Source organism: Capricornis sumatraensis, chromosome 2 (assembly GCF_032405125.1).
Source record: "Capricornis sumatraensis isolate serow.1 chromosome 2, serow.2, whole genome shotgun sequence".
Classification (NCBI taxonomy): Eukaryota; Metazoa; Chordata; class Mammalia; order Artiodactyla; family Bovidae; genus Capricornis; species Capricornis sumatraensis.
Genome location: NC_091070.1, coordinates 23,876,518 through 23,890,436, shown reverse-complemented (window position 1 = coordinate 23,890,436; position 13,919 = coordinate 23,876,518). Strand labels below are relative to the sequence as shown.

Below are 13,919 nucleotides of genomic sequence, written 5' to 3'. Positions count from 1 at the left end.
ACCACCACAATATTGTAAAGTAATTAGCCTCCAATTAAAATAAATTAATTTAAAAATAAATTTTAAAAATTATTATTGCTTTAATTTTGTTCTAGTCATGATATTTTGTTTTGATGTTTCAAAAAATTCCCTTCATGGGGAAGCTTTAATATTTATTGCTAAGTATAGTCTTAAAGGGCTAAGAAATACTCATCTTCAGCAATAGGCGGTTATCTGACAGACATGTCTTACCAGATGGTTGTCTGATAAAAAGAATGATTGTTACTGGTCAGCAGGAAATAAACACGTTAGAAATTGTTAAACTAAAGGTCTAGAGAAACTGGGGTTTGGGATACACTTCTTTGGCAGTGGCAAAAAGGAAACAAAGTAAGCTACAGAAAACCAGAAACAGAAGATGCTAAAAACAATTTAATTTTGCTTCACTGCAGGTTATAAAGGTTTAAAGGAGAGTCAACAGAAAAGTATTTTTAGAGAGTAAGTGAACTATGAAGGACCATATAACAAGAAAACTGCAGTATTTAATTTACTCATCAAATTGCTTAGCATTCGCTAACAAGTATCCTCTATTTTTCTTCTAGCCTGCCAACGACATTTGCAACTTTAGATATTGATGGTGTAAGAAAAATAATCTTTGCACTACCAGGTAAGAATAACTTAAATACTTTCTTTTGCTTTTTCTGGAAAAATAACCAAAATCTTTTTGTGCCCCAGGTGACCAGTCCCCTATCAGAACACATGATTTGGAATCTGAAAGACCTGGGCTCAAGCCCCAGCTTTTCATACTGTATGACCTTGAACAAATCACGTAATCTCTCTGAAGCTGTTTCTTCATCTATAAAATGGGGCAAATATATGCTTCATAGGGCTTGTGCAAAAGTCAAATTAGATAGTACCTTTCAAAGCACAATTCAGACCCTAAGATGATAAGTGTTACCTGTTACTACATCATTCTGGGGCACTTAAAGGACACTGGTCAAAGTTAGCAATATAATCATCTCCTGCAACTAGAGTATTGTGCTCAAAGGGCCTTGAATCACCCCTGCAGATACTAGAACAACAACAACAACGGAAATACAACATTGCATCTACTTGTTATTTTTTCAACTTCTAATATTATCCTCTGATCTGTAAGCAATGTTCCATTCTCTATTTTTGGCATAGATTCCTTCAAAAAATAACCTACTTATTCCTTTCAGATGTACAAGTCTGGTGGCTTTGGGATGCTTATTTGCTTTTTTATAGTTAATAAATCTCAGAGATAGAAAAGGCAGGCAAAAAATTTTAGAACTTTAAAAACATTGTTAAAGCCCCTTATCTATAAGCATAAAAGAGGTTTGATTTCTCTCATATTAAGAGAGAGGGCATGTAAGTAGAGTTTTAGTTCTCAGAATTTATCTGTGGTATAAAACTCCTTAAGGCCTTTAATATAGCCCTAGATACTCTGAACACCATTATGTAGAGAAAGGATAACCTCTTTCTAGCTTCATTTTGCTTGGAAGAGACTGTTTATGTTGTCTACAGAAGATATGACTTGACCTACGAAGTATATTGTAGTGGGAGCCTGTTTTGCCATTACTAACAAAGTGTTGTTTATCTGCCAAAGAAGTTACAATTAAATAGCCTACTTTTCAAATTGCTCCTCTGAGATTTTCTATGCTCAGCCTGAAGGTACCAAAAGAGGGCAGCAACAGTGCACATGTTCAGACTGTAAAACCAGCAAAGTGGTTCTTTTTACAAGGATTTGAAAACTCAGAACTGGATTTTGCAAGTCTTGTGTATCTACTTGTTCTTTTTTTTAACTTTTTAAACAGTGTGTTCACTGTAAAACATTAGAAAATACTGAAACAATAAGAAATGTTATCCATAATCTCCCTTACCCTAAATAACCACTATTTTCAGATTTTTGGTGTTGGTTCTTCTAGTCTCTTTTTTTTTTTACATCGACCAATTCATTTTTTATAGAGTAATTTTATCAAGCAGTAGCATTACAGGAATACTATAATCATTGTTGAGCTTTTTTTCTTTTTCCTTTTTTTTGCTTTCCCAGAAAAATTTCCATCTGTTTACATTTTGATTCAAGAGTAAAGCAATTAATTGTCACTAGGAGTCTGCTATCCTGTGGAATAACTCAGAAAAACAACAATTTTTTCTACTGAAATAATTGTATCACTCATCACTTTACAACTTTAAAAAAATCTCTTTTTAACTGTTTTTTTAGGTAGAAGAAAATTAAAGGTATGGTTTTAGCTAGTAATAGGCTAAGCCAGCCATTGCCTTTTATTTTGGTGATGAAATTAGCATCACATAACCAGGCCAAGGGAATCTAAAAGCACAAGCCATTCCCTACCCCCACTATACACACACACAGTCACATATCACTGGATAAAAGCATCAGTAAAATTATAGCAAGTACAAACTGATTAGTAAGGGCTTCAATTATGGCTCTCAGGAAAGCAAAAATAAATGGTGTTCAGCAGCTTCTGTGCATCAGAAGTCTGCGTTTCACTGGTAGATCCAAGTGTTTACACACTCTGTGCCATATGGTTGACTATAGCTCTATTCTGGCATCCTTTTGGATTCAAGGTGATTCAAAAGAGGAAGGCTAGGGATTTGTCACTTCATTCGCTTGGATACCTGAAGGTGTAGACATTCATGATTTTGGGGGTGAATTTCTATGTGTGCACTATAAAGAACTGCTTCCTTGGCTTCCAGGGAACCCTGTGTCCGCCGTGGTCACCTGCAACCTCTTTGTTGTGCCTGCGCTGAGAAAGATGCAAGGCATCTTGGATCCTCGGCCGACCATCATCAAAGCCAGGGTAATGTCTGCTAATGATCAGGAACCAAAACTGAAGCCTAATAACAAATAAGGATGTGATTTTTTAACGGCCCAAAACAAACATCTAGAATTTTATATTGTTGTTCAGTCACTCAGTCGTGTCCTACTCTGTGCAACCCTCTGTAGCACACCAGGCTTCCCTGTCCTTCACCCTCTCCCAGAACTTGCTCAAACTCATGTCCATTGAGTCACTTTTGCGGGAAAATATGATTATATACCTCTCTTTATGATAGAAAACAAAGGGAAAGGAGTCCCCTTTATTCCCTTCCCACATTATTCCACGACTCCTAAAGGGAATAATTTTCTTCAGCTAGAAGTCCATTTAGGAATGGATATGTAATGACAAAATGGTCAATAGAATACTGAACTAATACTAAACCCTATGGAAGGAGGGATAAAAATTCTCTTTTCCCTAGATGAATTTACAGAGAATAGCAATTTATTTGATCACTTTTTCTGTGACCCCACTGATCAATTTTAAACAGTTCAGAAAAAGACAGTTAAATGACTAGAAAGAGAAAAAGAAGGAGAGGGTGACCATATTGTTTGGAAAAGGACTACTAAGGCGGGAGTTACACCTGCAGTAAAAGTCAGTCAGAAATTACAGTCCCCTTCTCACCACACTAACTTCAACTTGATTTACTACTAGTCAACTAACTATGTAATATAGTTTCTGGGTAACTAATGAACAATTTTCCTGGCAATTTAAACTAATACTAAGCCAGTGCTTTTCTTTCTTTTAAGATTTACTGAGGTATAATTTATATACACAAATTGCACATATTTAATGTAGACATTTTGAAAAATTTGGACAAACACAAACACCCATGATACCATCACCACAGTCAAGATACTAAACAACGTCCATCACCTCCAGAAATCCCCTTGTGTTCTTTGATTTGTTTCATGGTAAGAGCATTTAATGTGAAAACTATCCTCTTAAAGTATCTTAATATGCACAGTACCACATAACTATAGGTAATATACTGTACAGCAGATGCCTTAGAGCTAATTCACCTTGCGTAACAGAAACTTTATATCCATTGAGCAGCAGTTTCCCATTTCTTCCATCACTCAGCTCCTGACAATCACTGTTCTATCCTTTGCCTTTGTGAGTCTCACTGTTTTAGATACTTCCTGTAAGTGGAATCTGGCAGTACTTTTGTAACTAGCTTATTGCACTTGGTATGGTGTCCTCTAGGTATATCCATGTTGCCTCATGGGAAACAGTATGGAGTTTCCTCAAAAACTAAAAGTAAAATACCATATGATCCAGCAGTCTCACTTTTGGCTATATGTCCAAAAGAATTGAAATCAGGATCTCAAAGAGATATTTGCACCCAGCATTCATTGTAGCATTATCCTCCTCTATAGCACACATAAGGAAGCAACCCAGATTTCCAACAACAGATGAATAGATAAGGAAAATGATGTGTATGTGTACAATGGAACATTATTCAGCTTTTTAAAAAGGTTAGTCATTGATCTTCACAAGATATAATTGAATGCCTGTTAAGTGAAAATATTATGGTCTGTAGTTTGATTTAAAACAGATATTGAAAATGATAGAACTATCTATGATTTATAAGAAGTGTAAGCCAGTTTTATTATTACTAGGAGATGAAAATTATAACTAGGTTATAGAAACTTTGGGAAAAGGAAGTTGAAACTGATCTGTACCAGCATGCATAAGAATTTTAATGTTACATGATAAATTTCAGATGATTTGTGGGGCAAATGAGCTCAAGCCCCTCTCTTTTAGGCTAATGAAATCAGTGCTTATAACTTCTCTAGTACTTTTAAGAATTAGTGTCAAGCTCCTTTAAAACCACTCTTTGGAAGCTTTGACAAGACTCAGAGTCCAGGCCCTCAATATCAGCCAGGGCCTAGAGCATGCCACCTGGGGCCTCCACTCAAATAGAACCCCCTTTGTCATCTGTTTTCTCACGAACTCTCTTCTCTAGTCTGTGCAGCAATTAGTCCAACGTCTCCCCCCGAGTCTCCTGGAGCTTTCACCTTCCCATATTATCACCAGCAAATGTTCCAAACACAGTCGGGTTTCGGCAGTTGTCTAAAAGTCTTCTTTTGTGCCTGACCTCTTATCATCAGTTGCTTTATTTCCATAATTCTTGATAATTTTAGTTTTGCTTCAGCCGCTCACATGCCTGTCCTTTTCAATGCCATGAAGTGCTCCAACTCAAAACTCACCAACTCTGGTATACAGTTCAAGAACAATGACAAGTTACCTACTAGTAGATATAAAAGAATTCAAACACCTCACCCTTTTTCCTCAGTCCAAAAGCCCCTTCTGGCTTTAACCCTTTTCTCATCCAGCCTAAATCCTATGGTGTATCACTTCAACTTTTTCTAACACCCTCAGTTGTTTTTTTTTTTTTTTTTTGCCTCTCCTTGCTTCTACTACAGTCACTCTCAGAATCCACAAAGTTGACTCAATTTTCCCTTTTTGTCCTTCACTTTTATTCCCAGGGCACTGAGTACAACTGGAGAAGAGTGTACATCTTTTCGAGTTATCACTTCCACTTTACAAATCTCAGAAGGGGCTAAGATTCCCCTTGAAGAACCTTTTATATCTTGTGGATCAGCTTTTTCCATTCCTTACACCAGCCTTCCAGATCTTCACCGTTCTCCTAACGTCCCCTCCACCGTCCACATCCCCTGTGTTTTGTAGCCAAATAAACCTGATTTGAATAATGGCACCAACATTTGATGGTTTCTCTTCCTCTAATCTTGCCTGGTTTTAAATCCCTTTTCTGTCTAACTAATCATTGTCAGCACCTCCAATTAAAATTCTTCAATGCTTGCCATGACCCCAGGGTTAAATTCAGACACTCAAGTGAGCGTAGGAGGCCCTCCGTCCCAAGGCGTGTTTTCCCTCCAGTGTTATCTGCTTCCCATCCTGCATTCTGACCATACCAAGCTTTTTACTGTCTCCAGGATGAGCATGAGATCGCCTTCCTAGAAGGATCTCTCCTAACCACCGCCTTCTCTTTTCTCAGCTTAGAAAATTCCTTAATCATAAGACTCAGGCATCATCATGCCCTCTGTGAATCCTTTCCCAGTGTCCCTAAGAAGGCTGATTATTTACTTCTTTGTGCCCTTTTATACCATATAAATGGCTCCATAACAACTTTATTATACTATATTTACATTAATTACTTACTATGCTAGATAATTCTTTGAGGTCACTTCTCTAAAAGATGGAAAGGACAAAATATTCTCCCCTTTTATAACTAACAAATTTTTTTTTTTATAGCACATCCAGGTTTGCAGCAAAATTAAGCAGAACGTTCAAAGAGTTCCTGTATTAATTCTCCTCCCCACCCCATACATACATACGTACACACACACACACAATCTCCCCAGGTGTTGACGTCCTGTACCACAGTGGTACATTTGTTATAATCAATGAACCTACAGTGACACATTCATTATCCCCCAAAGTCCATAGTCAACATTAGGGTTCACTCTTGCTATTGTGTATTCCATGGGTCTTGATAAATGTATAATTACATGTATTGACCCCTGGGTTGGGAAGATCCCCTGGAGGAGGGCATAACAACCCACTCCAGTATTCTTGCCTGGAAAATCCTATGGACAGAGGAGCCTGGCGGGCTATAGTCCATGGGGTCACAGAGTCGGACATGACTGAGCGACTTAGCACGTATCACACACCATTGTAGTGTTGCACACTTTCACAACCCAAAAACCCTCTGCACTCTGCCTGTTCATTCCTCCCTCCCTATTAACCCTTGGTCTTTTTACTGTCTCCATAGTTTTGCCTTTTCCAGAATATCATATTCTTGGAATCATGCAGTATGTAACCTTTTCAAATAATCTACTTTCACTTAGAAATATGAGTTTAAGTTCCCTTTGTGACTTTTCATGGCTAGATAGCTCATTTGTTTTTAGCACAGAATAATATTCCTTTCTCTGGATATGCCACCATTTATCCACTCACCTACTGAAGGGCATCTTCATTGCTTCCAGTTTTGGCAATTATGAATAAAGCTGCTAAACATATTTGTGTGCAAGTTTTTGTATGAACATAAACTTTCAGTTCACTTGGGTAAATACCAAGGAATGTGATTGCTGGATTGTATGACAAGATATATTTAGTTTTGTAGGAAATGCCAAAATGTCTTCCAAAGTAGCTGTACCATTTTGCATTCCCGCCCCAGTGATGAGTCCCTGTTCTTCCACATTCTCAACAGGATTTGGTGTGGCCAGTGTTTTGGATTTTTGGTCTTTCTTGTAGCTATCTAGTGGTATCTCATTGTTGTTTTAATTTGCAATTCCCTATATGATGTTGAACATTTTTTCATATGCTTACTTCTCATATGTGTATCTTCATTGATATGGTGCTCAGTTCTTTTGCCCAGTTTATAATTGGATTGTTCATGTCCTTATTGTTGAGTTTTAAGAATTTTCTGTATATTCTGGATAGCAGGTCTTTATCAGGCATGCTTTGTACAGGTATTTTCTCCCAGTCTGTGGCTTTTCATTTCATTCTATTGACTTTTCTTTTTTTCCTTTTCTAATTCTCTCCATTAGATATAGTTCTTCCACCAAAAGACATGTGTATATTTACTCATGGTACATCATTATTTTAAGCACTGATGCTCATAGTAAATAGGTGCTTTCTTAAGCTGCAGCTAACTGATGAAATATACCAGAACTATAATGTCAGTACAACTAAATATATTAGTGAATAAAGTATTCTGCATTTCAGTAAAATACCACAAAAACCTGATTAGCTTCATCTCTTGCTACAAAAGGAACAGCTGTTTGTGAGGCTGTGAAAAAAAATTCATTCACTTCAAATTGATGCAGTTCTTATTTCTTAAATTAACATAAATATACTCCTTTAACACAAACAGTCCCATTTTGTAGATGAACAAACAGTCATGGGAAAGCAAAATAGCTTTCTAGTACAGCACACCAGTTAACAGTGAGACCGGGAGTAGAACCTAGGTGCTGTTATCTTCACAGTCTAGTATTTGCTCCCCTGCGCTGCCATCCATGAACCAGTCAGTGCCACTGCTGGGGAAAAGCTTAAACATGTAGCAAATGACACAACCATGTGATAGTTCTTATGGTTTAGAACTGGAGAACACACACACCCATGGGGAGAGGTTGAAAGACAGAGATTTTTGTCCTCAGGTAAGCACAGAATAAATTAGGAACAAGGGCAAGTTACCCCCTCAGTAGATATGAAGTAGCGTATAAACAAGTAATATCACATGAGAGTTGAGTGTGATTTAATTAAGGAGAAACACCCTTGAATTGAATTTTAGTCTAGATTCCAAAGAGAAAGCATAATTAGAACAATTGTTGTTGTCCAGTCACTCAGTCGTGTGCGACCCTTTGTGACCCCATGGACTGCAGCACGCCAGGCCTCCCTGTCCTTCACCATCTCCTGGAGCTTGCTCAAACTCATGTCCATTGAGTCAGTTTGCCATCCAACCATCTCATCCTCTATTGTCCCCTTCTTCTCCTGCCTTCAATCTTTCCCAGCATCAGGGTCTTTTCTAATGAGTCGCATCAGATAGCCAAAGTATTGGAGCTTCAGCTTCAGCGTCAGTCCTTCCAATGAATATTCAGGATTGATTTCCTTTAGGATTGACTAGTTTGATCTCCTTGCAGTCTAAGGGATTCTCAAGAGTCTTCTCCAACACCACAGTTCAGAAGCATCAATTCTTCTACACTCGGCCTTCTTTATGGTCCTAATGTCACATCCATGTGACTACTGGAAAAACCATAGCTTTGACTGTATGGACCTTTGTTGGCAAAGTAATGTCTCTGCTTTTTAATACACTGTGAAATATTACTCATTCATAAAAAAGAATGGAATAGCGCCATTTGTAGCAACATGGATAAACCTATAGATGATCATACTGAGTTAAGTAAGTCAGACAGAGAAAGACAAATATCGTGATATCACATATATGGAACCTAAAAAAAGTACAAATGAACTTACCTACAAAACATAAGTAGACATACAGATGTAGAAAACAAACATGATTACCAGGGAGTAAGGAGGTTGTGTTGTTGTTGTTTAGTTGCTAAGTTGTATCCACCTCTTTTGTGATCTCTATCCATGGGATTTCCCAGGCAAAAATACTGGAGTGAGTTGCCATTTCCTTCTGCAAGGAATCTTCCCAACCCAGGGATCAAACCCATGTCTACTGTATTGGCAAGAGGTTCTTTACCAGTGAACCACTAGGGAAGCTCACCAGAGAGTAAGGAGAGGGAAGGGATAAATTGGAAGATCAGGATGACCCACACACACTATATGTATCTAGTGTATATAAGATAGTAAGGACCTACTGTATAGCACAGGGAACTCTACTCCATACCCTGCGATGGCCTACATGGAGGTGAATCTAAAAATGAGGAGATGTACGTGTAACTGATTTGTTTTGTTTTACACCTGAAACTAACACAACATTGTAAATTAGTTGCACTCCAGTGAAAATTTTAAAAATGAAAGTAACTATCCCTTTTATATTAAAGATAAGTATATGAATGAGTTGCTAAATTAGCACCTCAATAAATCTGTCTGATGGATGGATGGATACATGGACAAATGAATGGATAGACAGATAAATGTATATTCAGCTTGTTTGTTGAGGTCTACCTCCTTTATTTTCAGTGTTAAAATATCTGCCTTAATTTCTCAATTCATAGGTCAAATTAGACTTCAAAAATAGACTTTGTATTATTCATCTACCCCTTTCCGTACTGCAAGTACCAACTTCTTAGCCTTCTTTTCTCTTCTTACCAGAGCAACCCAACCTCTGGACTTCCTATATTAAGAATATAACGTGGCAGTGGTGGAGACAGCAGAATGCCAGGATATTCCCTGGTCCATTGCACTCTGCACGACCACCAACACCCTATAGTTTTAAGAGATGATCAAGTGTAAGTGTGATTGAGTTTGTTTTCCTTTCCTCTTTTTCCTGTAGTTATCATGTGATGTAAAGCTGGATCCTCGCCCAGAATACCATCGGTGTATACTGACTTGGCATCACCAAGAACCACTACCTTGGGCACAGAGTACAGGTTAGTCATTCACACCTGCAGGTATCTCTTTGCACCCATTCTGGGAAAACACAAATTTATGTATAACCTCCTTCCTTGAGTATACCTAATTTTGTAATTATTGTACATTTTCCCTTTTGAGAGATTAGATGTTAAGTAATTCCTAAATAGTGTGACATAACAGGACAAGAGTAAAAAAGACTAGTAATTGTTCAGTTATTCCTTGGAACTGTGTTTCTAGACAAACATTTGAAATACAAACCTGGAATTACAGAAGACTTTTACCTGTTTGTTCAACCAGTAAATTCTAAGCATAACTTTGGTTTTAGGAAAAGGAGGGGACTATGGCTGTGCCACGCTGAAATGTGGCATTAAAGCCCAAATAGACTGTGATTCTCTGTAGCCTTTACTATCCTCTAGATATTGGTAAGATCTAAGGACTCAGAAATCAATTGAGTTCTATAGTTACCTGCTGTAGACTTTAAATTTTTATCCCCAACTTCTCTAGTCATATTTTACCTGACTTTTGATGCAATTCCAGAAAAAAATTTAAACAAAGATACTATTAAGTACAAACATCAGTTAGCACAGTGAGTAAGTACATGGGCTTTGCCATCAGAGATTGCTTGCAAATTGGCCACCACCTAGTTAGTAGGACCATAGGCAAGTTACCTAACCTCTTTTGAGGTGTCGAGAATTAAATAAAGTAGTTAAGTAAAATGCCTACCACCTTGTCTGGCACTTAAGTAAATACAAAAGAAATGGTAGCCACTGCTGTTATTATCATAATTATTTTAATAGGTTTTAGAAGCCTCTCTTTTAGACACACGTCACATGTTAGCCTGAACTGAGAAAAATCAATGGCCTCTTCCACAGTGCTGTAAAATTTTGGTTTCGTTCTCTTAAACAATATTTCTTAATGTTTATTTTTTAAAGTTCAATGAGAAGGTAGTAGGATACAGTGGCTAGGTCACCTGAAAAAGATACTGGGAAGTCGGATCATCTTTCTTCCTCTTGAAGACCTGTGTTTCTGTTCATCAGTTTTTATGTTGAGAAGAACTATAGGGCTCCACATGCATACCCTGTGGTGCTGCTGCCGCTGTAATAAGGTATCTCCTCCTAGGTAATCAGATGAGCAGCCGTCTGATGAGCATGCGCAGCGCCAATGGATTATTGATGCTTCCTCCAAAGACAGAGCAGTACGTGGAGCTCCACAAGGGCGAGGTGGTGGACGTCATGGTCATCGGACGGCTATGACGGTCACCCGTGGGAGAAAGCTTTGATGCATGTCCACATATCATTGACTGTATCTTGTAATATGCAACGGCACAGCTAGTTTTTCTGATTTGGATAAAAGTTAATCTGTATAGTCAACATCTTGAACTATATTTCAAAAGAATTTAAATACCTTTTAAAGAAAAAAACACCTAAAAATAAATCTTAACAGACAACTCTATTCTGATTATATCAAAGCAAATTTTTCCTTTCTTGCAAATTGCTTTGTGTGTTCAATGCTAGGTCTGATAGCGATAGCTTTTAGTAGACAGCAGTAGGTGCCTGCAGAACTTGTGTTTTTCTCATCTTTAAAATACAACTACTTATGCTCTTAAATCAAGGCTGTCTGCTTATTTATACTAGCGTAGGCAACACTTGGATTTCCCTTCTTAGTATGCTTCATAACTGCTTTACAGAGAGCTTCTGCTTGTTCTTTATCATGTATCGTGTTTATGTGCACAGTGCCAAACAAAGAGTGACTGGGAGGCGGCCCTGCCCGGCCTCAAGGAGAGCCATCCCCGCAGAGCGTCCGGGGAGGAGCCTCTCTCATCCCAGTAGCCTCGTGGCACAGTACTCTTGGGCAGTAACTGGATACCTTTTATTTGAACAAACAAACTGGGGGAAAAAAATGCTTCCTTAAGTGCTGACAGCCTTTTTAACCAATACATTTAAAATTGTACAGAACAAAAAATAAAATCAAAGACTGATCTTGTACAGATATTAGTGTTACCAGCATTCATGTGGAAATCAAGAGCAAAGAAAAAACAATGTTAAACAACTCTGTACCATAACATTTTCTGTAATGATACTGAAACTTAATGAATAAAAAAATCCTTGGTCATTATTTAAAATCCATTGTGTGGGCCTTGTTATTTTAGAAAAAGAGAGAGAATATTATCATGTCATTCTGATGGGGTGCTGCTTGGATAAAAGCAGTAGTTAAGATGGCTTAGCAAGGTGAAGTGGTATAAAGAAGAGTTTTTAAAATATAGGGTAGTCTCTATTTTACTGTAGCACTGTACAAATATAGGGAAGAACCTGCAGTTGGTCTGGTCTTCCCAGCCATAGCTGGAGAAACTAAATTTTTCTTTCAGATGTCATAGAAATAAATCAAACATCTACAGTTTTTTGGAATAGGAGGGAAAGTAAGTAATGAACAAAAAAATTTCTAATAAGTACCTGGACTCTTTTTTATCATGATCAGAAGTAAGAAATGGGAAAAATCTGTATGACCTCAGAAAATACAACAAATAAAACATATGCTGTCCACAATGGCTTCTTTAACAAAACTTAAGGGCACTTTTCAAACAGTGGTAACCCGGGACATTAACATGCTGTATAGTTAGTAAACCAAACAACAAACATTAGTTTACTAGTGAACCAGAAGCTGAATGATGGTGATGAATAAAGCCAAGTTGTGAACAATAAATAGTTGATACCGATACTTGATATTTCCAAAATTGAAAATAAAATGTTCTTTATTTGAAATGTATACTTTCAATTTAAAAAGATAAGGTTAATTGAGGTCAAATGAAAACCCATGCAAAGAGTTCTGTACCTCCATTCATCCAAGAAACATCTATGAAGCATCTACTGTGTGCTTGAGTTTTACAAGGATGAATAAGGATAAAGCTGACATTATATTCCGTCAAGAAAGATTAAAAAAAATGTGAAAGTAAGCATAATATTTGATGTGTTTGATTTTTCATAGTACATGATAGAATTATAGAATGTGATAAATTCTGTTAATATAATTCAGATTTAAAGAGTTGGAGGTGTTCAGATGGGAACCTTTTTTAAGATAAGATTTCAAAGGGTAAGAATAATGCAGAAAGAGGGCATTCCAAAAATAGAATTATGTATAATTAATAATAATTTTTATTACAGAATGTAAGACCACAAGGGCAATGATTTTTGTTTGTTTTGTTTACTGACATCCCCAAGTCCTTAGAGTTTCTGACATACGTACATAAGTGTCGGTGTATGTAACTCTTTGTTCCATGGAACATACTATACAGAGCTTACTATGTGCCATTCACTTTTCTAAGTATTCTTCATATGTTTCATTTTCACAGCAATGATGTGTTACTATTCCTATTATAATGAGAAAACAGAGGCACAGAGAGGAACTTGTCCATGGTGACACAGCTAATAAGAGGAGGAGCCAGGATTCAGACTTAACAATCTGGCTCCAGAATCCATATTCCTAAAAACTCAGCCATAGAAACAGAAAACTGATATATTTGTAAAACCAAAAAGTACATGTTTGAGGCCCAAACTATGAAGTTCTCAAATGCCAGGGTAAGGAGTCCAGATTATCTAGAGACAATTAGACCACTAGAGATTCTTGATCAGGGAAGTATTAGGATCAGAGCCTTTTTTTTTTTTTTTTAAGTTGCTCTGGCAGCATTGAACAGGATAGACTGGATTGGGGGGAAAACTGGAGAGAGACACCAGTTAAGAACTGATCGTGATTGTGCAGGTGAGGAGTGACGACAGCCTTAACTATAGTGGTGGAGGTGATGGTGATGGGAAGGTCATGGCAGCTGAATGCACCTTTGAACGGGAAAAATCGAAAGAATTTTATGACTGATTGAAAGTTTAGGAAAGGAAGTTAGACAAAGAAGACATGATTCAAAGTCTCCTGTCATGGCTGACTGGGAACATGTTCAACAATTAACCAAAAAATAAAGTCAGAAAAGTGGATTTTCTGCAGGAGCTGGTAAGTTTAGACATGTGTTTGAGA

At 37.4% G+C, this 13,919-nt stretch overlaps 1 protein-coding gene across 8 annotated transcripts in view; it reads left to right on the top strand.

Annotated features, from left to right (window-relative positions):
* Nucleotides 1-11,934, top strand: part of GPHN (gephyrin) — a 546,364-nt gene extending 534,430 nt beyond the window's left edge. For all 8 annotated transcript variants that reach the window (XM_068965812.1, XM_068965810.1, XM_068965811.1 and 5 more), the window contains 4 exons: nucleotides 579-643; nucleotides 2,713-2,816; nucleotides 9,823-9,919; nucleotides 11,022-11,934. In XM_068965812.1, coding sequence (XP_068821913.1) covers nucleotides 579-643; nucleotides 2,713-2,816; nucleotides 9,823-9,919; nucleotides 11,022-11,155 — 400 coding nt within the window. In that variant the 3' untranslated portion in view covers nucleotides 11,156-11,934. The remainder of the gene's footprint in view (nucleotides 1-578; nucleotides 644-2,712; nucleotides 2,817-9,822; nucleotides 9,920-11,021) is intronic.
* The last annotated feature ends 1,985 nt before the right edge of the window (nucleotides 11,935-13,919 follow it).